Genomic DNA, 26,235 nt, shown 5'->3' with positions numbered 1-26,235 from the left:
TATTTTCTGTAAGGTAAATGGAATTAAACCTGAAGGTGGCAGTATTTAGTCATCATACCTCTATTACTATAAGTGGATGTTGATGTTACCACTCAAAAGCCAAATTTTAGCAAGGTCCTTTTGATGGAGGGGACTGGTTCTATCTGGTATATTTGCCCTAGCTCTTTGTCTCAGGTAAATGAGTTTGGATTTCTTACCTTAATTCTCCTGCCTGTTGTTGGACATTTAGGTTGTTTTCAGATATTTTTCTCTTTCAGAGTACATCAGTGAATAAGAGTGCATCAGGGAATAATATCCTTGTACATATGAGCTCTTCATTTGTGAGAGTTCAGCTGCAGCGCCTAAAAGCGGGTTAACACGTTGACATTTCACAGGTCTCTTCTGCTGTGTTGACAACAGGTTGTACTGATTTATTCACCATATTGCCACAGTCTGTTGCCAACGCTTTTGCCAAGCTTAGCTTTTATTAAAATTTTTAATCACTGTCAATTTTATATCTGAAATATGGTATTGAATTTGTATTTAATTATGAATATGGTTATGTATTGTTAGTCTTTTTTTTTTAAGTAGACTTTATTTCGTAGAGCAGTTTTAGGAGCAAAACTGAGCAGAAAGTATAGTGTTCCCCCTGCCCCCCTTCCACAGCCTTGCCTGCTGTCAACATCCCCCACCAGAGTGGTACATTTGTTAGATCTGATGAACTTGTATTGACACATCATTATCACCCAGAGTCCATAGTTTATAATCAGGGTTCACTCTTGGCATTGTGCATTCTATGAGTTTGGACAAATTCACATGATGTACATTTGTTCTAGTGGAGATAACTGTGATTCTGTTTCTTATCATACTTTTCAGCACTAATTTTCAGTATCTTGCCTGAAACAATTATTAGTATAGTTTTACGAAATGGTGATTTTCTAACTAAAAAATTTTAATACAGTTAAATTTTTGTCTTCTCCTTCATAGCTTTTGTGGTTTTCTTTTCTACTTTTGTCTAAGGCTTTCCTCATTCAAACATGATTTAAAATTCTCATGATTAATTCTTTTAAAAAAATAAACAACCAACCATAATGTTTCATGAGCACTTTCTAACATCCTATGATTTTAAGATTGCCAGAAGGAAAAGATCATTGGAGACCATCCAGGTTAACAAATTGCTTAAAGTTGAAAAAGCAAATTAAGGAAATTAAGGCATGTCATCAGTTCAAAGCATTGCTTCCCTTCCAGAGGAATAGCTCCTCCCATTATCTCCAGTAATGTTCCATTCTTAGGGTAGAAACAGATCTTCTAAGGCCTTACTTAGTAGGAGGTGACATCAAGGGCTAAAAAATACTCTTTGATGAACTCATGTCACTTTGATGCTCAGACTGGGCAGAAAAGAAGATCTAAAGATCCAAGTGACTTGGAAATTGGAGATAAAAAAGCAAGCAGAATACTGGGAGATGTTATTTCAGTTATTGCCAATATGAGATGTGATTCAGTTTGTTTATACAATTCAGTGCTGTGCACTTATTAACTGAACTCTGCAAATACTTGCAGCTTGATAATGTGCTGCATATTTTATCATACTCTGAATATGTTTGAATAAAATTATAAGACTATTTGATTTACTTTTCAAACCATATTCGATCCTACAAGTGGATTGTAAGTTAAATTATTAGTCTATTTGCTGCATAAATAAAATTGGGTAGTATTAGGAAAGAATCCCAGGGACACTGCATGAGACCAAGTGTCTGCCTTTTGTCTTATACAATTTGTGACTGTTGCATACTTCAGCACTTGAAAAACTATGCTTCTGTGAAAAGAGGCCCTTCAGTGTTGCTAGGAAACACCATAACTGTTTTGCAGTATCTTGAGATTTCAATTGATTTCTAGTGCAACATAATGAAGAACAATTGAATGTTTTAACCATTTTTTAGAAAAGAAATACTGAAAGCCATTTACAAATCTGTTTAAAATTTCTTAAGCAGTATACACATAAGAAGATCAATAAAGCAGAAATGGGCAATCATCTTTCTTAAAATCTCAGTTCACAAAAATAATTTCTGTTAACAGTTTGACATATGTCTTTCCAGATCATTTTGATACATATATATGAATATTTTTTAAAGGCAATCTTTTAAAATAAAAGTAATCTTTATGTATCAAACATGAAAGAATAAAAGATAATATTGTGAAAACTAAGTTGCATTTTATTGATTACTTTGTATAGTATGAGTACTGAGCGTAGATTAGGAGGGTTTGAAATTTTATACGTTTAGATTTATAATTGAGGTCATTTAACTTTTTATTTGATTTCTACAAAATGAAAACTCTAAAAGCACACAGTAATCAGGAAGTTTTAATTATAGCAATTTTTAATTCTTATTTATATATTTGTAGCTCCATTTTTTGGGCTATGTCTTAATTCATTTTGAAATGGAATTTTCATTCTGTAGTATGAATAGAGTATTTTTTATCTTACTTGATACATTATTAATAACCAGACAAATTAAATGCAGGCAACAAAGTGTATTAGCTATAGAAAGGAACACTTGAATTAGCAGGAATTTCTTCTAGCAGATTAATGCATTTTCAGCATTTCTAAAATTGGTCAAATTTATAATCCAATCACAAGTTCTTTTCTTTGTGCAAGGAACTACAACAAGAGATAGAGGGTATCCACAATTTCTCCCAGCCGTAATGGAGCTAATCACATAATGGTAAATCAAGACATGCATTTTAAAAGGTCCTAAAAATACGAGGTACCATGGGAAGAAGATAGGTTCCTCAGCATCTAGGAGATGTGACAAAACCCTGGATGCTACCTTAACTTCACCATAAAATTTATAAAGAAAAAAAAATCCAAGGCAGCGTATGGTAAGTGCTAAATGGGTGATACAAATGGTAGAAAGTAAAGTACTGTGAGCATTCATAGCAAGAAGACAAGAAAAATCATTGTAGGCTAGAGAGGTAGAAGAATGCCCTAGTGAATGAAGAAGGAAAAGATCTAAATTTATTGGAAACAATAGAAAGTGTTACTCAGGAGAAACATTTGATTTACACAAATATCTAATCACATAATTTTAAATAGAAATGTGGACATGACATGGAGACTGTAGTAGTTGGACTTTTGGGCTGAAATCAGTGGGTTTGGATGATGTCTTAGCAATCTTTGCTGTCTAATAAACCACCCCAAACTTCAGAGGCTTAAGACAAAAATCATTTACGATCCTGTGGGTTGCCAGTTTAGGCTGGGCTGAGATGGGAAGTTCTAGGCTCCCAAGTGGGGCTGTGGGCAGCTGGTCTGGACCTGGGCTGATTGTCTAGGGTGCCTATATGTTGGGTGGTTGTAGCTGTTGGTCAGACACCTCACTTGCCCTCCGTGTGGTTGGTTCACACAGTGGCCGGCATCCGAGGAGGCAAGAGTGGGTGCAGCCAGGGCTCATGAGGTTTAGCCTTGGAACTCACACAGCTCATCCCTACCGTGTTTTATTTTTCAAAACAAGGCCAGCCTCAGAGTTAAGAGAAGTGCAGAGAATTTAGCCATTTTTAATCTGTTAGAGGAGTGTGCTTAAATGTGATTAAAAGCTTAGGATGGTGCCTGAATGTAAATGGTCTTTAGTGTAATCTGGCTTTTCTTTAGTTCTCAATCTGTTGATTTCGGCTTTATTAACAGTTTATTACAACTGATAGTCTGTATGTATTAAGCTTATTTTGGGGCCAATGGAAAGAATATGCTATGGCTAATAACTTCATTTAAACAACATCAGAATAGTCACTGTGGAGAAGTACGACTTTGGATTGATTTACTCTTAATTTTGTTCTAATGTGCTTATTTTTATGGTGGGAGCAGAAGGAAGGGAGAGGAAATGAGAGGCAGGTCCCACATAGCATAGCACAGTCTTAGTGCTTTGGGCCTCCTCCAGGTCATCATCCAGTTCCAGATGTCAGTGTCAGGCAATACAGGTCCAAATGGTAGAGCTACTTCTTAAACAGAAAATGGTGAAACTTACAGATATGTATACGTTAGATGTTTGAATTTATACTTAAGAAAATATTGGGTTATCACAAATAAACCACAGCTGTGACAAAGTAGTGCTGTGCAGACTTTTATAGTGTGAATAGTTTTAAAAAAGTAAGTTTTTTTTTTTTTGTTTCTTGGTTCTTTTTTTGAGACAGTCTTGCTCTGTTGCCCAGGCTAGAGTGCCATGGTGTCAGCCTAGCTCACAGCAACCTCAAACTCCTGGGCTCAAGCAATCCTCCTGCCTCAGCCTCCCGAGTAGCTGGGACTACAGGCCTGTGCCACTGTGCCTGGCTAATTTTTTCTGTTTTTAGTAGAGATGGGGTCTTGCTCTTGCTCAGGCTGGTCTCGAACTCCTGAGCTCAAGTGATCCTCCTGCCTTGGCCTCCCAGAGTGATAGAATTACAGGCATGAGCTGCCATACCAGGCCCAATGCCCTTTTTTTTTTTTTTTTTTACATTTTTGAATTTTACCTTTTTTTTTTTTTTTTTTTTTTATAAAAAAAGGCTAGTCAAGTGAAGCAGTAGGAATGGAGAAGGAAGAAAGAAATCTGTAAGTGGTTGTGATCGATTAGGTGTGAACACCACTGCACTAGGACTAGCCTTAAGCCATACTTTTTTAACAAACTCAACTGGAAGAATGTATGAAGTTTTGTTTGGAGCTCAGGATATCTTACTTTACATATTTTTAAAATATTGCCATCTAGCATTACCTTGTAAATTGTGATCTAAGTGGAAGTTTTATAGACTACAAATTTCAGAATAAGTTATGGGATTTTAAGATGTCTTTTTAGAAATAATAAAATAAATATTTTTGGTGACTTTTTCAGAAGGGAAGTAGGAAGGCATAATCAGTAAGAAATGTCTTTTTTTTTTTTTTTTTTTTGAGACAGCTCTCACTATGTTGCCCAGGCTGGTCTCAAACTCCTTGCCTCAAGCAATCCTCCTGCCTCAACCTCCCAAAGTGCTGGGATTACAGGCATGAGCCACCATGCCTAGCCAAGAAATATCTCAGAGATAATTTTGAGATCACCTATTTGGTAAATTTTTTAAGCATTCTAAATTGACAGTATTTTCTTTCTTTTTGAATTGTTCTCATCAAAAGTTACTGCTTAGAAATATTTCGAAGCATTCAGCAGAAGTTATAGAATCAACTGTAATAAAAATTTAGTATTAAGTGTTGGCAGAAAATGTGTTAAAATTTACCACTATGCGCCCTACCAACAATGAGTTCCTGGTGTGTTTGTGGCACTGTGACCAACATGAATTAATGTAGCCTTGAACTTGTATGACATGACTGACTTTTCAGAGATTTTAGGTAAATTCAGTTTTAAACATCTGCTTGGATATAGAAACTTTTTTTTTTTTTTTTTAAGGCAAGCATGACAATGAGGTTTATTGAAGAGAGAAAGATAGGATTATAGAGCAAGAACAAGATACAGGTTTACGTAGGTTTACAGAGCATGGTACTTACACCACAGATGATGAGCGGACCTATTGTCACAGCAAAGGAGAGCAGAAGGAAGGGCGCAAAAAGGGCTGGAAACTCTCTACTAGGAGAAACTTATATTTTTATATAATGCTGGAAGTGCACAGTGCTTTTAAAGGGGATTGTATCAAGTAAGTGTCATACCATTTTTACAAAGGCACAAGCTAAAGCGTGGGCACTGCTGAGTTTGGATTCCATTCCTGTGGACCCGGACCCCACCCTGTGACTCTGCATCCCTGTGCTCCTCCCGAAGGGCTGTGGGGCACTGAGAAGGCTGCCAGCGTAATTCCAGATGCTTAGTCCCATGCATGTTTCTTCCTCCAGATTTCGCCAGAAGTTTGAGTATCACTACTCCTGAACAGATGATTGAAAAAGCCAAAGGGGAAACTGCCTATCTGCCATGCAAATTTACACTTAGTGCCGAAGACCAGGGACCGCTGGACATTGAATGGCTGCTATCACCAGCTGATAATCAGCAAGTGGATCAAGTGGTAAGTTTGGTCACTCAGCAGATGTCTGTGCAACTGCCTGCTGTGTCCATCACTGTGCTGATCACGTGGATGCACCACAGGGAGCAGGAAGAAAGCCCCAGACTTCTCAGGCGTATGGTCTGGGTGAGGAAGCAGTCATGGGAGGTGGAATAGCACATACGTGTAGTAGAGGGAAATGGATAATCAGTGACCTTAGATTACAGAAGAGAAGAGGTCACTAGACATCTTAAAGAGGGCTTCAGGGAAGAAGAGGAACTTGTGAAAGTTCTGATAATCTGGATAGAAAGTATTATATGTTACGAGGCAGGAAATGGTAGAGGGGTAGATGGAGCAGGCATGATATCAAGGCAGGAGTGTGCATCCTGTGTTAGGAGAATAAACTCCACTTTGTTAAAGTTTAGACAGATTTAGATTTTTAAGGATTCTGTTACTTGTAGTAGGGTCATTAGATATAATGTACTGTAATGTAAGTATGTTCTATTTTCCTTATTTTTTTGTGTTAAATATCCTGGACAATGAATTTCTTACAAAAGCAAAACAAAGTTTTGAAAGCATAAAAACAACCTATAAAATATTTAATCTTAAAAAGAAATCAAAATATTATTACAGTATTTTTTCCAGTGAAAGTAATAAAAGCCTAACGTAGAAAACTTGCAAAGCCAAAAAGAGTACAAAGGAGGAAACTTGCCCAGTAATCTCACCTCCAAATACAGATATCACCCTTGGCCTTTTAATTGGTTCCAGAATATTTCACTTTATTAGAATGTTGCGTATTAGCGTCATCTGAAACATTTAATTTGTTAAAAAAATCAATGTTTTTTTTTTTTGGGGGGGGGGCAGTGTTTTATTAACTATAGCTGAGAAATACAGCAATTGGAAAATGAGTTTTTAGTGCTGAAGTCAACGATATGCTTTAGTAAGTGATTCTTGTTTTAGTGAGAGCATATACTGAACCTGTAGTATTGTCGGAAGCATCCTTGGGTTTTTTTTTTTTTTTTTTTATCTTATTATGGGGGATACAGAATTGCAGGTTACATACGTTGCTCCTGTACCGCCTTTCCCCCCAAGTCAAAGCTCCAGGCGTGTCTGTTCCCCAGGTCGTGCGCATTGCACCCATCATGAGGTATATATCCCTCCCTTCCCCACCCCCCCTTCCCGAGTCAGCACCTTCAAGTGTTACCACTCCCCAAATGGTGCGCAATGCACTCATTGTGTAGGCATACCCCCATCCCCTCCCCCACCCCCCACCTCGTCTGATATCCAATTGGTGTCGTTCCCAGATTTGTATTTAGGTGATGATCAGGGAAACCAGTTTTCTGGTGAGTACATGTGATGCTTGTTTTTCCATTCTTGGGATACTTCACTTAATATAATGGGTTCCAACTCTCTCCAGGAGAACCATAGAGATGTCGTATCTTCATCATTCCTTATAGCTGAGTAATATTCCATGGTATACATATGCCACAGCTTACTAATCCAATCATGTATTGATGGGCATTTGGGTTGTTTCCACATCTTTGCTATTGTGAATTGTGCTGCTATAAACATTCGGGTACATGTGTCTTTGTTAAAGAATGACCTTTTTTCCTTTGGGTATATGCCCAGTAATGGGATTGCTGGGTCAAATGGCAGGTCTACTTGAATCTGTTTAAGATTTCCACAGGGGTTGCACTAGTTTGCAGTCCCACCAGCAGTGTATTAGTGTTCCTGTCTCTCCACACCCACGCCAACATGTGTTGTTTTGGGTTTTTTTTTGATAAAGGCCATTCTCATTGGAGTTAAGTGATATTTCATTGTGGTTTTGATTTGCATTTCTCTGATGATTAGGGATGTTGAGCATTTTTTCATATGTTTGTTAGCCATTCTTATATCTTCTTTCGAGAAGTTTCTATTCATGTCATTTGCCCACTTTTTGATAGGGTTGCTTGATTTTTTCTTGCTGTCCTGAGTTCTAAATAGATTCTTATCAGTCCTTTATCTGATGTGTACTATGCAAAAATTTTTTCCCATTCTGTAGGTGGTCTGTTTATTCTCTGGACTGTTTCTTTGGCTGTGCAGAAGCTTTTTAATTTAATCATGTCCCATTCATTTATTTTTGTTGCTGCTGTGATTGCCTTGGGGGTCTTCTTCATAAATTCTTTGCCTAGGCCAATGACTGTAAGAGTCTTTCCTACATTTTCTTCTAGAATTCTGATTGTATCACGCCTAAGGTAAGTCTATTATCCACCGTGATTTGATTTTTGTGAGAGGTGAAAGCTGTGGGTCCTGTTTCAGTCTTCTACAAGTGGCTAACCAATTCTTCCAGCACCATTTATTGAATAGGGATTCTTGTCCCCAGAGCATATTCTTTCCTGCTTTGTCAAAAATTAGGTGACTATATGAGGATGGTTCTATATTTGGATTTTCTGTTGTGTTCCACTGGTCTCTGTCCCTGCACTTGTGCCAATACCAGGCTGTTTTAAGAACCACGGCCTTGTAGTATAGTTTGAGGTCTGGCAAATTAATACCTCCCATTTTGTTTTTATTGCTTAAAATTGCTTTTGCTATACAGGGTCTTCTTTGATTCCATACAAAGTGTATAATTATTTTCTCTATGTCTGTAAAGAATGATGTTGGTAATTTAATAGGGATTGCATTGAATCTGTAGATCACTTTGGGTAGTATAGACATTTTAACAATGTTGATTCTTCCGATCCACGAGCATGGTATATTTTTCCATCTATTTGCAAGTTCTGCTATTTCTTTTCTCAGTGTTTCATAGTTTTCCTTATAGAGGTCCTTTACCTCTTTAGTTAGGTATATACCTAGATATTTTATTTTCTTTGTTGCTATTTTGAAGGGTATTGAGTCTTTAATTTGGTTTTCCGATTGACTGTTATTGGCATATATAAATGCCTCTGATTTGTGTATATTAATTTTGTAGCCAGAGACTTTGCTATATTCGTTAATCAATTCCAGGAGTCTCATGGTTGAATCCTGGGGGTTTTCCAGATATAGCATCCTATCGTCAGCAAAAAGTGAGAGTTTGATCTCTTCCTTCCCTATTTGGACTCCCTTGATTTTGCTCTCTTGCCTGATAGCTCTTGCAAGGACTTCCAATACTATGTTGAAAAGTAATGGAGACAATGGGCAGCCCTGTCTGGTTCCATTTCTAAGTGGGAGTGCTTTTAGTTTTTTCCCATTCAGTATGATGTTGGCTGTGGGTTTGTCATATATGGCTTGTATCATTTTTAGGTAGGTTCCATCAATGCCTATTTTGTTAAGCGCTTTTATCATAAAAGGGTGTTGAATTTTGTCAAAGGCTTTTTCTGCATCTAATGAGAGTATCATATGGTTTTTGTTTTTGCTTCTATTTATGTGGTGAATTACATTTATAGATTTACGTATGTTGAACCACCCCTGCATCTCGGGGATGAAGCCCACTTGGTCGTGGTGGATTACTTTTTTGATAAGTACTTGGATTCGATTTGCTAGTATAAAAAAATCAATGTTAATAAATTACATTAAACCAGGGAGAGGAAAACAAGTCTAAATATTTGGGGGAATGTAGTAATATATACATTTGGAAGATAAATTTTTTTTTTTTTTTGAGACAGAGTCTCACTCTGTTGCCCAGGCTAGAGTGAGTGCCGTGGCGTCAGCCTAGCTCACAGCAACCTCAAACTCCTGAGCTCAAGCGATCCTCCTGTCTCAGCCTCCCGAGTAGCTGGGACTACAGGCATGCGCCACCATGCCCGGCTAATTTTTTCTATATATATTTTTAGCTGTCCATATAATTTCTTTCTATTTTTAGTAGAGGTGGGGTCTCACTCTTGCTCAGGCTGGTCTCGAACTCCTGAGCTCAAAGGATCCGCCCACCTCGGCCTCCCAGAGTGCTAGGATTACAGGCGTGAGCCAAAATTTTATTTTTATTTATTGTCCATGTAAAAGAAAAGGGATGTTTAAAGGTAGTAAGTTCTTCCATTCAATGACTGCACCAGTGTAGTTATGTGATATTTTTGGCATATCCAGTCAGTTTGCCCATGATGTATTTGTGAAGGAAATAATTAAGGTGCTTTCCCAAGTCATGAATGACTAGGTCACTCCCTCCAAGGGCATTCGCTCTGCCCTGATTCTGCTACCAGAACTTCCTTCTGTCTCCCGAAGCAAAGTAAATTGAGCCTGACTCACTCTGTCTGCTCATCCCAGACACCCTGTTCCTTCCTGCTTTTGCTTTTACTTCTCCTTCCTCTCCTTTCTTTCACTGTGGAATTGCCAGAACCCTGAGAATAGGCTTCTACGTGAGGTCCTATAGTTTCCTGTTGTCCCTTGCCAGTGCAGTGCCCACCTCCCTTTAGGGACCAGCGCTGATCCGGTGCTTAAGATCGCTGAAGCCTGGGATGTATATGGAGAGCAGGGGCCTTCAGTGATTCTGGCTTAAGACTCCTGAGAGGAGTGAAACCTGTGACAAGGCGCATATAGAGACCAAGAAACAGTGTGCCCTGAGCCTTTAGTGTGTCTTACAATGGGAGGAGGACCCAGGTCTTCTCTGCTCAGTGGGAGGCACAGCTGTGCTGTCTACAGGGGTAGTGAGATAAGGGTGAAACAGGGACTTGGCTTTGGTTGTCTCTTTGTGGATTAAAACGTAGCTTTTAACCTAAAACACAGTAAAGTCAGACCAAAAGAAAGGTGGAAGGGTTAGAAAGAGATTGATGCAGAAAAGGATGCTTACATAGAATTTCAGCTATTTTATAAGTTAATGGAGCCCCTGTTTTAATATATTTCAGCTAGCAGTGTGGGTTCAGGACCAGGAATGGGAGGACTGGGCTGGAGAAATTTCCGTCTTATTCTTGGTGCAGTTGCTTTAGTCAGCAGTTACCATGTACTGTGTGCGGGGCAGTGTTTTATATACTTTAGTTGTAGGTACTTAATTTAAGCCATAAATGATACCCTAAAGTAAGAATTATACATATGAAAAGGAGGAGACAGGCCCAGAGATTTGAAGGAACATGCCCCACGTCACATAGCTAGCAACAGATGCAGTTGAAATTTGAACCCAGGTCTTTCTGTCACACCTGCACTTTTATTATCCCTTGCACTAGCCTGTACTACCTCCCCTGTTTCATAAACCTGTTTCCTCATGTGTAAAGGAGGAACAAATACACCTGTCATCTCAAGGTTGTTATAAGAATTCAATGAAATACTATAGGCACAAGCATTTTGTAAGCCTGTGAGGGATATTGAAATGTTATTTGTGTACTGTGCCAAGTTAAATGGATCTGGTTTGCATCTTAGCTGTGCGACTTTGCAAGCTGATCACTGAGAGCCAGTGCTTTCCTAAGCCTAAATGTTAAATGTGAACATCCTTGAAGGGTCGTGAAGGGTAATCAATAAAAACATGTAAAGTTGCCTAGTAAATGTTAGTTCCCCATTTCTTAACGAGTTTTTATAACATTGTTTTTATGGGGCCAGGCGTGGTAGCTCATGCCTGTAATCCTAGCATGCTGGGAAGCCGAGGCAGGAGGATCGCTTGAGGTCAGGAGTTCGAGACCAGCCTGAACAAGAGAGAGACCTCATCTCTACTAAAAATAGAAAAATAAACCGGGTGTGGTGGCGTATACCTGTGGTCCCAGGTACCTGGGAGGCTGAGGCAGAAGGATTGCTTAAACCCAGGAGTTTGAGGTTGCTGTGAGCTAGGCTGACACCACAGCACTCTAGCCCAGGCAACAGAATGAGAGTCTAGTCTGTCTCAAATTAAAAAAAGAAACCCATTGTTTTTATGGGAAAATAATAAGATAGTTTACAAAATAACCGACAGTATGGACACGTCTTATTTGTCAGAGCCTCCTTAAAGACTGTTAAAGTGTGTGGGTAGCAAAACGAGCTATTAGAAGTACAATAGATTGAATGTTTTGGTCTTAAGTCCAAAGAAAGATAGAGCAGCCTCATTTGTGGAGTATTAGGTATTGCTGTTGACAAGTGGCAACAATATTGAGCAAATACAGTTATGGCTTGTGTTTACATAGTATATCAGCTGTGGACCCTTCAGCTTCTTCTTTTGTTGACTTAGCAAAGTGGTATTGAGCCAGGACCTAGATTTGAGCAGGACCTAGATGCAGACACTTCATGTGTAAATAAAGAGCTTTATTGGATTGAGGGTGGGGTCAGTATGGTAGGAGAGAAGATAATACAGAAAAGAACCCAAGTTCCTCCAGTCAGGAAGTTCCTACAGAATAAACTTATTAAGGTATTCTTGGATGACATTTATTCTGATTAGATTGCCCATAATTAGCATCTGAGATAAAAAATTATTTGTATGATATAGACTGTATTTATGTTTCCTGAGATTTTGGCACCTCTGCTCTTTGGCCCTTAGGGTCTCGTGTGACCAGAGTAGGGATTTTATTATCAAATGTGAGAAATTATAAAATGTGTTAAATTAATTTTAGGGATGACTACTGCAGTTCTCTTCCAAGCTGTATTTAACACAGATTTTATTTTCCTTCTAAATCTAGCCTTCAGTTATTGCCATCAAAGGCTGTAAGAGTGGCTCAGAAAACTTGGTGGAGTTAGGAACAGAGCTTTGCCTTGGTCACAGAAGAGTCATTGAGAGGTTTTGTTAACCTGGTTACACATATCTTAAAAGATTTATTTTATGGTTTTATCTATTAGAATCTAGAACCACCAAGTGCCTCCAACTTAGTATTAAGACAAAAAATATTCATCTGGTTAGGTGGTGGCAAAAAAAAAAAAAAAAAGACAAAAAATAGTCATCTTTTTGTTAGATTGCACAGGTAAATGATGATAAGCCTTTTTTAGGGAGGCAGGGGGCAGTATGTACTTGATTTTGTACACTTGATTGGTGCACTGCTGTAGCCTTGGAGGCAATTGAAAAATAGAGTTTATAGGAATGAACACATCTGTGTTCTTGTCCCATCTCACTATATTGCTCTACTTAGTAATGTTGGGTCTTGGAAGTGTGGGACTATTACAAGGATCACACTGACACTTTTCCATTTTCTTATTCTGTGATTTGGATAATTGTAGGTTTCCTCAGAGTACTGTTGTTCTCTCTCTCTCTTTTTTTTTTTTTGGATTCTGTAGTAGCAGGTGTATACAGAGCTCCTTTAGAGACAGGCTTTTTGTATGTGTATATTTTTTTGCTTTTCCTCCTGTCTTGTTTTTTTTAGATTATTTTATATTCTGGAGACAAAATTTATGATGACTACTATCAAGATCTGAAAGGACGAGTCCATTTTACGAGTAATGATCTCAAATCTGGTGATGCATCAATAAATGTAACGAATTTACAGTTGTCAGATATTGGCACATATCAGTGCAAAGTGAAAAAAGCTCCTGGTGTTGCAAATAAGAAGCTTCAGCTGACAGTTCTTGGTGAGTTATTTTTATTTGTATAAATGAGTTACTTTAGTAACAGGGTGAGTGGTCACAGTACTGTAATGGCGGCATTTGTGTAAGACAAAACCCAGCTTTTTAAAGTAATAATTTTAAACATTTGAAGTATTTCCAAAAGCATATGACATAAAACTAGCATATTTTAGAATTTTATAATGAATATTTTGTAAATGTACATTTAGCTACAATTTCCCATTTTCTCTATGTATGGTGACTTTTGGGACACCCTGTAAGCAGAAAAGTATTGTGGTATGGAGGAAAAACCCTAATCCAGGAGCTAGGAGATCTAGGTTTATTGCCTTGTCCTGGCTTTCTTTGTCTACACTGAGTAAACATGGGGTAACTTTTCTTTTTTATAACTATGTAAGCAGGTGAAAGTACAACAAGTGGTCTGAACTCTTATTCTAAGCCCAGGGATACTTGAGATTATAACGCTGACTATACTTTCTTTGAACACTGCTTTGCAGGAAGTAATGAGTTAAGATATATATGGAACATTAACTGGTTCATGATAAACCAAACAGTTTATACTTGGTTATCAGAATTATTTATTGTGAAGCCCATATTTTAATGTTGCAGATACATTGGAATTTATGTGATTAGCATGTATTCCAAGAAGTGTTGTGGACAAGCGTGTCATTTTCTGTGTGTGTGTGTATTGCTGGACCTAGTAGGACCAGGTTCGGGGTCAAATTTGCAGGTCCCAGCTGAGATCATGACAGCATGAGGCAGCACATATCCCAGAAGGAACCTGGGTTGGGCAGCGGTCATGGCACATAATGTGGCTAAGCACACGGATGGCAGCAGCCATGACTGCCCAGCAACAGGAATGGCCCTTTGACATTAAACCTCCAATCCCAATGTCTAATTCTTCAGAATGAGTAAGTAGGAAGCACTGACACAGTTTACCCTTTTGTTACCGTGGTGGGGGATTGCTACAGCCAAGTGAGCCATGAATTCAAACACGGGAGGGAGAGAGGGGATGAATTTGGGATTGGAAGAGAAAGGGGGCAGTGATTGCTGACGGGCAGTAGGGATGACTTACACACAGATCCGGGCGAGACTGTGTCAGAGCCAGAGAAGAATTTCTTGTAGCTTTTTCTTCCTTGTTGTTAGATGACTCATGACTGGTGCTGGGAGAAACTGCCAGAATTGTTTTCTCTTAAAAGTGAGAATTAGATGGAAACTTATCTATTACCTTTGCCTGAAAATTCTGCCTGGATAATCTGGGAGAAAGATACGATGAAGTGCCCTCTAGTGACCCAACTAAGCAGTAGTTATTGGAGCTCTCATTTGGCTCTACCTTATATTTTGATTTTTTTATGGGAACTCTGAAGGACTCACCACCATGGCATTCTCAAAAGGTAATGATATTTCATTCATTGAGCCCTGTGCACTGTGTGACCATGAACCCAGATGACTGTTGGTTGTCTGGATGTGAGGGGCAGCGCGTTGGTGTAGCTTGCCCCATTGCCAGGGGCGCCCCCCGCTCTTTCAGATACACCAAAAGTACGTGTGGATGCAGCTCAGTAAAGAAACCGAAGTGGGTAATGATAACAAAAGGAATTGATAAAAGGTTATATTGTGACCACATATCACCAGTGCCTTTCCCTGGAGCTCCCAAAGGCCCTATTACTGAGTCATTTTGGCATAAAGAGAACGAGTTGTTCTGAAGGGTAGAGCATACACAGTTAACAGTTCCATAACAGGATGTATATGGTGGACTCAAACTGCACCATGCCGAGGAACACAGTAGCAACAGCAAGTGTGGTAGCTCAGTCAACTCTGGTCCTGAGGGATTTGCAAACCATTGGTACCAGGCATGGCTCCCCCCAACCCTTTTGTTTTGAAATACTTTTATAGAAAAGTTGCAAAAATACCAGCAGTTTCTGAGAGTATAACCATCATCTAATGTTGACCTCTTACAAAATCATGTTATAATTATCAAAACCGAGAAATTTACATTTGGTACAATACTGTAAATTACAGACCTAATTTGAATTTCATGGTTCTCCACTAATGTCCTTTTTGTACTAGGATCACATCTAGAATCCACATTACATTTATGTCTCCTTAATCTCTTCCAGTCATGTCAGGGGGCACATGATGTCACGTCTTATTGTTAACATGATTGCTTGGCTTAAGTTTTATCAGATGGGTTTCTCCACTATGAAGTTAGGATTTTTCTCTCTGTAATTAAAAAATATCTTGGGGGAGCTACTTTGATACTATGCAACTATCCTGTTTCTCCTCTAACTTCTGCCTATTGATTTTAGCATCTATTGATGGATTTTGCCTGGAGTAAGGGTTTTTTTTTTGAACCAAGCAGAAAGCATTTCTGGACAGATGACATCACGATAAAAGTATACCCTGTCCCCATTTAGGGATTTAGAGTATATTTCCCACAAAACTGAGGTAGGCCAACTAGCATGGAAGGATGATGAAGCAATTCATGTATGGAACATGGCATTTACTAAATTGGTGGGATACCATGGCCAAGTACAACTTGATGGTCACATGCCCTTACCTGAGAAGGACTATTGGCTATGCTAATGATTATGGAGGCAAGAGTTCAGAGGATAATGGCCAGGTATTCAGAAAGCCCAGACCAAAGAAACGTTTAGGGGACAGGACTTTATCTGTGTTTCCTTAAGACTTGCACTTTTTCCTCCCAGTGGAAGGTAGGCGGGCTGCACAAGTAAGCAAACTTGTGTCATAGTCATTCGCTGGAATACTAAAACGACTACGGATACACAACAACGTGGATCAATCTCAGAACCATTATGCTGAATAAAAGAAGTGAGACAAAGTACATACTATATGATTCTATTCACGTGATTCTAGAAGAAGCACAACTAATCCATACTGGTAGAAATCTGATCTGTGGCTGCCTGGGGCCAGGTGTTGAAGTGGGATCTGCTGGACCAGCACAAGGGAACTTTCTTGGGAGAGGGTTGGAGTGGTGCTTAATGGATGATCAACCCACATGATTAATGTGTTAATTTGATTGTGTGAATGTTATGCCCCCATAAAGTTTAGCAGAGGAGTATGCAATGCCAAGGTATTAATCCAGGGTGATTTGCAGGTAATGGGGCAGCAGCTGCTCTAAACAGTTACCTAGGGAGACCCGGAATATAGCCTTAGATTTACTTTTTTATAACACTGCTGTCTGGATCGGTTGAGTTAAAGGAAATTCGGAATGTTAATTGGTCCTTGCTGCGCTAAGTGAATTATTCCTGTTATCACCATTACTGATGGTAAATCCCGATTGTCAAGGTAATGGCACCTAAGGGATATGGCTTGGTGCATACTCCCAGAGGGCTACATGTCAAGCATGGAGAAGAATAGGTAAGGAATGGAGGGGGAGCTTTCTTGAGTCTCGCGTAGACCAGCGCATGGCGTCCTTGCTTTCTTAGGGTGTGCCCCATGGAACACAGGGGCACTGAGCTGCGCCTCAATTATTGCCAAACCTCCTGACGCAATGGTGGTTTTGCCTGAGCTCATTCTTTCCTGTTTTGTGTTGGATAAAGCTGAGTAAACTGATTTGACACCCTATTATGGTCTTTCATTCTTTTGTCAATTCTGAACCCAGGACCAACTGATAATGAGTCAGTGGTTGTGAGCATCATGCTGTGTGTTTAAGTAATCATTATAAAAATGAATTCCCTTATCTTATATAAAGTTGTAACTTTGTTTCTCAGTTAAGCCTTCAGGTACAAGATGTTACATTGATGGATCAGAAGAAATTGGAAATGACTTTAAACTAAAATGTGAACCAAAAGAAGGTTCCCTTCCATTACGATATGAATGGCAAAAATTGTCTGACTCACAGAAATTGCCCACCTCATGGTTAACAGGTACTGCTGATGATACTGTTTGTACCATGTGCCATTGATTTGGATTTAAATCTAGTAGGGTTTGTGTGTGTGTGCTTGTATATTTTAGATTCACAAACACCTTTCCTTTTCTATACAGAACAGTCAGGATTTTCCATGGCAAGTATTCAGTGTTTTGTAATGTCAACTTAGTGCCATCTATCATAAATTAAGAGGTAGTTCTATCTTTTTAGGGTATTATAATTAGTTACTTTGATAGATTTATTTTAATGGATGAGAAATGTTCATGATCATAAGTTAGATAGTGACCAAAATGTAACAAGAATTGGATCTTGAGTATTTTGCCTAGATTCATGTTGAAGATACGGTAATTTACCCACGGTGTGTCTGTAAATAACTAAAAACCTGTGTGTGACACTAACTAGAAAGTTACAAATTGAAAGTTACTAAATCTGATCACTCACTTGTTTGTTATAATTGACCTGTAAATTCAGATTGATTCCCTTGGTCTTAAATTGGTTTTCTCTTCTCTCCTTTTTTTTTTCCACCCCCAAACTGAGAAGCCAAACTGGACGACCCCTTCTGACTTTCTTTTGTATGTTTCTTCTATCTGTGGTGATAAAATAGGATTTGCAAGTTTTCTTGCTGCATGAAAGAGCCTTTGTGGAATAGGATAATTTTTATAATCAGATGTGGCCCAAAATGGGTTTGCAACAGCTAAGCGACACCCCTGCTTCAGCTGAGGCTCTGTGGTGGATGGGGTCATGGTTGCTTTTGCCTTGATGCAAATGAACTGGAAGCATGATTATTTGAATTCTGGAGATGCCCATCTGGCTGGATGGCAGTTTGTTTGCACCCAGCCTTGGTCTGTCCTGCTTTTAATTGGATTATCAAACTTGGTAGAGGTTGCCTTTACTAATAACTCAGAGCAATGCATACTGTAAAAATGTTTCTTTTTTTCCCCTTCCTATAGAAATGACTTCATCTGTTATATCTGTAAAAAACGCCTCTTCTGAGTACTCTGGGACATACAGCTGTACAGTCAAAAATAGAGTGGGCTCCGATCAGTGCCTGCTGCGCCTGGACGTCGTTCCTCGTAAGTGTCTTCTTTCCATGTTGGCTGTTTTGTTTGTTATCTTGATCCCACCTCCTTTAATCCAGTCAGCAAGGGTGTATTGAAGGCAAAAGGATGCTAACTTTGATCAGAACATTCTCTGGCTTGGTTATTAGCTTTTCTAGAAAAATACATTTCATTAATAAAACCTTCATCATTACAATGATACATTAAGCAGGTAAGAGTTGCCAAATCAACTCATGTAGCATATTTAGCTATTATGAGTGTTGAGTAGCTTAGAACATTCCTATATATTAACCAAGATAGCTTTGAATATTAAGGTCTTTTAGACAAATTTTATCATTTTTATGCTTGAAATAGATTATACAGTTTAGCAGGAAGTTCTTTTTAATGTATTTTCCCCACTGGATCAAAAAGGCTAAATAATATGTCTCAAAGTTAATATGTACAGTGAAATCAGTCTATCAATATGTATCCTACCTTCATTATCAATAGATATAGTTTTTTTTTTTTTTTTTACTATTAATTCTTATTAACATCTTATTCTAGCTTCAAATAGAGCTGGAACAATTGCGGGAGCTATTATAGGAACTTTGCTTGCTCTAGTGCTCATTAGTCTTATCGTCTTTTGCTGTCGTAAAAAGCGAAGAGAAGAAAAATATGAAAAGGAAGTTCATCATGATATCAGGTAATTAAGTGAGACAGGAGTTGACTGATGTAATAATAAGTCTGTTATGTCTCTAAAGCATTAGTTCTCTCATTAAACATCCAAAGCCTCTGTCCTGTGAGAATTGGATAAAAGCTTTGGCCCCACAAAATCAACCACCCTTCCTTGTCCCCCCCAAACTTTCTTCTACCCCATTTAAAGAAATATTGCAAAATGATTATCTCAAGACTGTCTTCCTTCTCACCATAAAATAGCAGGGATAAAGTTTTCAAAAATTAGAGCAGATACTGGGGTTTGAAAAAAAAGGTGATTGTATCAAGTGACATGGTAATTTGTAGAATTACTGATAGTATAATTTTATTTTTCTCAAATATTCTAAATCAGTAAATCTTAACTGGAAGTGCACACTGGATAACAGAACTTTAAAAAATAATAACACATGACTTAAATTGACATTTGGCAGGTCTAGGGTGGAGTCCAGGCACTCGTACAGATATTCCTCGGGGATATTGCCGTTTTGGTTCCAGACCACCTGAATAAAGTGAGGCAGGAATTTTTTGGCTTCCCAGTGTATATGAAAGTCATGTTTATACTATACCGTACTCTAAAGTGTACAGTAGCATTATGTCTTAAAAAATGTACATTCCTTATTAAAAAAAGATACTTTATTGCTAAAAAATGCTAATAATCATATGAGCCTTCAGTGAGTTGTAATCTTTTGCTGTTGGAGGGTGTTGCCTCAGTGTTGATGGATGCTGACTGATTAGGTAGGGTGGTGTTTGCTGAAGGTTTGGTGGCTGTGGCAATTTTCTTAAAGTAAGACAACAATGAAGTTTGCTACATCTGTTGGCTCTTTTTTTCTCATGAAAGGTTTCTCTGTAGCATGTGATGCTGTGTGATAGCATTTTATCCCAGTAGAACTTCTTTCAAATTTGGAGTTAGTCCTTAAACCCGGCTGCTGCTTTACCAACTAAGTTTATGGAATATTTTAAATCTGCTGTTGTCATTTCAACAATGTTCACAGCAACTTCACTGGGAGTAGATTCCATCTCAAGAACCTGCTTTCTTTGCTCATCCATAAGAAGCAAGTCTTATCTGTTCAAGTTTTACCATGAGGTTGCAGCAATTCAGGCACATCTTCAGGCACCTCTTCTTTAATACAATAGTTCTCCTGCTGTTTCCACCACATCTGCAGTTACTCCTCCACCGAAATCTTGAACACCTCAAAGCCATTCGTGAGAGTTGGAACCAACTTCTTCCAAACTCTTGTTTTTTTTTGTTTTTTTTGTTTTTTTTTGAGACAGAGTCTCACTCTGTTGCTCAGGCTTAAGTGAGTGCCGTGGCGTTAGCCTAGCTCACAGCAACCTCAAACTCCTGAGCTCAAGCGATCCTCCTGTCTCAGCCTCCCGAGTAGCTGGGACTACAGGCATGCGCCACCATGCCCGGCTAATTTTTTCTATATATATTTTTAGCTGTCCATATAATTTCTTTCTATTTTTAGTAGAGATGGGGTCTCGCTCTTGCTCAGGCTGGTCTCGAACTCCTGAGCTCAAACGATCCGCCCACCTCGGCCTCCCAGAGTGCTAGGATTACAGGCGTGAGCCACCGCGCCCGGCCCAAACTCTTGTTAATGTTGATATTTTGACCTCTTCCCATGGATCACAAATGTTCCCTTTTTTTTTTTTTTTTGAGACAGGGTTTTGCTCTGTCGCTTGGGCTAGAGTGCAGTGGCGTCATTATTAGCTCACTGCAACCTCAAACTCCTGGGCTCAAGTGATTCTCCTGCCTCAGCTTCCCAAGTAGCTGGGACTGCAGGCATGCGCCACCAGACTTAGCTAATTTTTTCTATTTTTGGTAGAGATGAGGTCTTGCTCTTGTTCAGGTGTGTTTTGCTTTCTTATATCATCCATGTGTTCACTGGGGTAGCGCTTTAAATTTCCTTCAAGAACTCTTCCTTTGCATTCACAGCTTGGCTGGGCAAGAAGCCTAGCTTTCAGCCTATCTTGGTTTTCAGCATGCCTTCCTCAGTAAGCTTAATCATTTCTAGCTTTTGATTGAAGTGACAGATGTGCTACGATTCCTTTCATGTGAACACTTAGAGGCCATTGTAGGGTTACTGAGTGGACTAGTTTCAATACTATTGTTCTCAGGGAATAGTGAGGCTGGAGGAGAGGGAGAGAGATGGGGGAACGGCCAGAACACACACAACATTTGTTAAGTTTGCTGTCTTACGTGGGCATGGTTCATGGTACCCCAGAACAATTAAAATAGTAATATCAAACATCACAGATTGCCATAACAGATATAATAATAATGACAAAGTTTGAACTATTATGAGAATTACCAGAATGTGACATAGAGGCATGAAGTGAGCACATGCTGTTGGAAAAATGGCATGGCTAGATTTGCTCAACACAGGCTTGCCAGAAACTATCAATTTGTTAAAAATACAGTATCTTCAATGTGCAGTAAAAGCAAGACACAATAAAATGTAGTATGCCTGTATTTCTTAAATGCACCAAAGGTAACTCAGATATATACTTGCCCTCAGTATCTGCTGAGGATTAGTCCCAGGATGTTCTGCGGATACCAAAATCTGAGGGTGCTCAAGTCCCTGGTATGACTCAAGTCCCTGGTATGAAGTGGTGTACTATATGTTTATAACCTACATGCATCCTCCTGTATACTTTAAATCATCTCTAGATTACCTGTAACACCTAACATAATATAAATGCTGTGTAAATGATTATTGTGTTGTTTAGGGAATAATGACAAGAAAAAAAAATCTGTACATGTTCAGTACAGATGAATTTTTTAAAAAGTATTTTCAATCCCTGGTTGGTCGAATTCACAGATGTGGAACCCAGAGATACGGAGAGCCGACTGTATAGTCTTTGTCAGTGCTTGGTGTGAGAATTCTTATGCCTAAATTGCCAGTTTTTGCAAACTTAAATCTGCAAGATTTTCAGCTAAGGTTTTAGATAACTTTTCATAGCAAAAAGGAATTCTTTTCTTTTGGGGGGATAGAGATATATCTGGAGATGTTAGTATTTTATCAACTATAAAATGTTACATGACTGTAACTAGATTATCTTGATTAGTGATACTAGAATATGAAACTATTTGAAGTTTATCCTTGTAAGATAACATTATACAACCATATACATTTGTGTAAATACCGTATTTCATTAAATACAAAGGTATATACCTTTAAATCAAAATGATAAATTGAGGATAGATACACAATTCGTGACATATCTGCTCTGCTTGCTTTTTTGGTGACTTACACACACGCTTTTATATGCTTAGCTAAAATAGAGGCTCTTACCCATGATTCATAGCTTATATAATTATAGGATTTTAGAAACTCATTCTTTTAACTTGTATTGGGGACTTTGCTTTCTAGGGAAGATGTGCCTCCTCCAAAGAGCCGTACATCCACTGCCAGAAGCTACATAGGCAGCAATCATTCATCCCTGGGATCCATGTCTCCTTCCAACATGGAAGGATATTCCAAGACTCAGTATAACCAAGTACCGAGTGAAGACTTTGAACGTGCTCCTCAGAGTCCAACTCTCCCACCTGCTAAGGTAGCTGCCCCTAATCTAAGTCGCATGGGAGCGGTTCCTGTGATGATTCCAGCACAGAGCAAGGATGGGTCTATAGTATAGATACTCCGTACCTCTCATCTGTGCTCTCCATGTTTCTTTCCTCTTGATAGACGAAAATGTATTCTGGTCTAAATCTTGTTACTAACCTCAAAATATATCAAAAAAAAGTTGATCAGAAACTGTAAGAAACATACTTCAAAAAAATTTTGTTTGGTTACATTGAAACAGTAAAGGCATTAAAGTTAGTAAAGACAAATTCATCTGAAAAGGCAAACTGGGTTTTTAGAGGTTGATTTTAACAGTTTCTAAATAACAATACCTACGTAAGATGTAGCACTTTGAATATCACATCACAGCTGAAGAAACTGGTGAACTGACGTGTATACCAAGTTGATACTTGAATCATGTGAAACTGGTACTTTATAATTTCTACCATTATTTTTAGGATGTGTATATCATTTATTTATGGCCCTACAGTCTTCTCCAAATTAGTAAATGGCAAAATTACTTACGTATGTTTGTACTTGTTTTTATAGCTTCTTTGAAAACTCTAAATGTGTTTGGAATAGCTCTAATAACTTAGAAAACACTATGTTATAGAAATTACTAGTTTTACTTTTAAATCATTCATACACCTTGTCTATACAATGATTTCGTAAAGATTTAGTTGATAGACTGCTACAGGAAACAGGGACATAGTAAGCTCTTACATACTAAAGTCAAGGAGTATCTATCAGATTGAGTTAGAACATGTGTTGTCAGCTACATATAGATATGACACTAATGGTGCAATTGTGGGGATAGGTTTTGTTGTTGGTCTTCCAAATAGTGAACAGCCAGATCAAGGATGTAGTATTTCATAGTCCCCAACTAAACACTAGCTCTCCACTGTAGTTGATATTTTTCTAATAAAATATTATAACTCATTTATTATTTGGCAATTACAGATTGAAATGCTCTAATTATTGATTCTACATTTTAAGTGTTTTTTCTGGTATAGTGTTTTTTTCTGTTTTTGTTTTTTTGGGGTTTTTTTGCCATTTTGTTTTGTTTTTTTTTGGACGGTGTTATATATTATGCGTTCTAGAAACATGTAATCCTAAATTTACCCTCTAGAAAGCAGTTCCTGGAGGATATTTTCATCATAGACTCAGAATGATCAAATACATTTTAAGCAAGTGAGTGTCCTCTGCCAATTCTGGCTTCCAGACTTGGGGGGATCTACAGTTGTGGTGTGGCCAAACATGTCTTTATGTAGTTCCAGCAAATCAAGTTGAGCTTTGAAAAAATTTGAGTCTTAGTTTTCTGGAAGTGATTTATTCTTTAAAAAAAAAAAAAAAAGAAAGAAAGAAAAAGGAGTAAAAGGAATACTCCTACCTGCCAAATGTGTTAAGTATTGTTTTGGAAGAAAGTGGATTTATTGTATTTCCCTTAAGATTGTGAGGGAATGTGGATATAGGAGAATGAGTCAATAGTTTCTTTATAGTAAATAAGGTATACAATAAATTATTTCACTGGCTCTAAAACCTTTTCCCTAGATTTTAGTAGGGAGTTGGTTTCTGTTAATCTATTTGGGTGCTGTGGTGGTAAATGCTACATTATAAATTAATGTTGGCATGTATTTACAATTAGGCAGAGTATTGTGTACACTTTTTAATGGTAAACTTAAGCTGAATGTCTGTGTAATGGATTAGTGTATAGTTTTACATATTTGGAAGCATTTTTAAAATAGGTTTTTAACCTTACATAAAATTACTTTTATACTTGTGTTAACATTTTCATCTGTGCCTTTTGGGTAATTTAATTTCTATCATGAATTTCTGGTGCCTATGAGCTGCTGTCACCTACTGGAAAGGTGCTTAGAGGTGAAGGTACTGTTGCTAAAACACATCACTGTGACACCTTTCTATCCTCGCATTTTCAGACTTGCCTCCTCTCTGTTCTTCGTGGATGTAACTTAAAACGATTGTGTTATTCATAACGATTTAAAAATGTCAACATCCCCAACACTCTTTGACTGTGTTTCTGGTTTTTTAACAGTAGCTATTTTTGATTGCCAGATGTTTGGCCTATTTTATATGAATAAAATCTATTTATAAAATAGTGTAGTAAACAGAACACGAGCTTTAATAATAAAGTGTTGGTCCTTCCCATTCCTGATTTTCATATAGTGAAGATTATGCTGTCAGTCTAAGTAGGAATTACCACAGAAAGGGGATGTGTATAACACTTCCCTTTCCTTAGACTTCATGTTTATCTAGGATTTTGCTATAAGTAAATCAAAATCTTTCAGAAAGGCTTTCAGTTAAGATCCATACCAACTACAGTCTGAGAAACAGGCTTGTAAAAATCACTTGTGTAGCCTGAAGAGACCTACTAGGTGTGATTAAATTTTGAGGATACAAGTTAGTTTTAGGCTTATGTCTCCAGCTCCTCTCACTGTAAGTTTCTGTTGCCCACATAGTACTGATAACTTCCCAAATAATGCTCACTAATAATTCCTGTTGAAATAGAGATCAAATATTTGTTCTAGAATTACTATTGATAATCATCAAGTAGTTCAGCAAAAAATGATCACAGCATTTCAGTTAGGGAGCCAAGTAACATCAGTCAAGGACCGTACTGCATTTTCAAAGCAAAACTGATTCTTTCTACCTTATACCCGAGAGACTCGATACCATCTCTGTAGGTTACACAAGGTAATTTGGAGAGAAATGATTCTGTACTTTGAATATGGAGTAGTTTATAGATGTTCTTTTTTTTTCATATTGGCAATATTAACTAATGTTATTTCTCTGTTAGAAAGCCCTTCATTCCCTAAAAAAGTCTCTTATTTATTACACTGACCAGTTATTCTGGACAAAGTACTTCCTTAAAATTTGAGCTATCTGCCATGGACTTTTTACAATAGAAACACAGTCTGAGTGTGTTTTAGGGGGAGGTTAGTTGAAAAATCCCAAATCATTATCCATAAAAATTGTGGAAAAAAGAAATACCTGATTAAAATTTTTTTTTTTAATTTAAGATTGAGTCCTAGAAATTTAGAGCAAATAAAGGGGCAAGTAAACATTTTGATTAAATGTAAAAAGAACTCATTGCATGAAGTTGACTATCAGATTCTGTAATGTGTAGCTTCTCAAAATAACTATTCTCAGTTTTTTTTCTGTGCGTGCAGCATGTATATTTGAAGTTATGTGAATGTTTAGAGTTTTTTTTTTTTTTTTTTTTTTTTTTTGCTTTAACAGTGTTTAGGGCTTTCAGATGCCTTATTCCAGTGTGAACAGAAAAAGTCCATATTTTATGTGGTTAATGCTTTGATGTGTCACATAAGTAGCTTGTAGAAAATGTTGGCACAATTTTAACTTTTTAGTGGCTTGTGACATTATATATTATATATATGTACATATATCTTTATAACATTCTTGTGTTTAGTGGTGTAAATGTTCTGGGCAAGTTTTAATATTTCAAATGCCTTTGGATATTTCAGCAATAAAGACAACATGTTCTGCAATAGGATTTCTTACTCATTTGCCTATATTGACACTAAAATAGTTAATAACTGAGCATAAACTTCCTTTTAAAAATGTTATAGAACCAGGGAAGAATAATAAATTTGTGAATTGTGGTTCTGTTTATTTCTCTTTGGAGATGACTAATTACTTATAGATG

At 37.8% G+C, this 26,235-nt stretch overlaps 1 protein-coding gene across 2 annotated transcripts in view; it reads left to right on the top strand.

The window, feature by feature from the left end:
• CXADR (CXADR Ig-like cell adhesion molecule) overlaps nt 1-26,235 on the top strand; it is a 67,181-nt gene that overhangs the window by 20,864 nt on the left and 20,082 nt on the right. For both annotated transcript variants that reach the window (XM_069475017.1, XM_069475016.1), the window contains exons 2-7: nt 5,816-5,982; nt 13,152-13,356; nt 17,079-17,234; nt 18,187-18,309; nt 18,838-18,976; nt 22,362-22,545. In XM_069475017.1, coding sequence (XP_069331118.1) covers nt 5,816-5,982; nt 13,152-13,356; nt 17,079-17,234; nt 18,187-18,309; nt 18,838-18,976; nt 22,362-22,545 — 974 coding nt within the window. The remainder of the gene's footprint in view (nt 1-5,815; nt 5,983-13,151; nt 13,357-17,078; nt 17,235-18,186; nt 18,310-18,837; nt 18,977-22,361; nt 22,546-26,235) is intronic.

This window comes from Eulemur rufifrons, chromosome 7, assembly GCF_041146395.1.
Source record: "Eulemur rufifrons isolate Redbay chromosome 7, OSU_ERuf_1, whole genome shotgun sequence".
Taxonomy (NCBI): Eukaryota; Metazoa; Chordata; class Mammalia; order Primates; family Lemuridae; genus Eulemur; species Eulemur rufifrons.
This window is presented reverse-complemented; position numbering and strand designations above follow the sequence as displayed.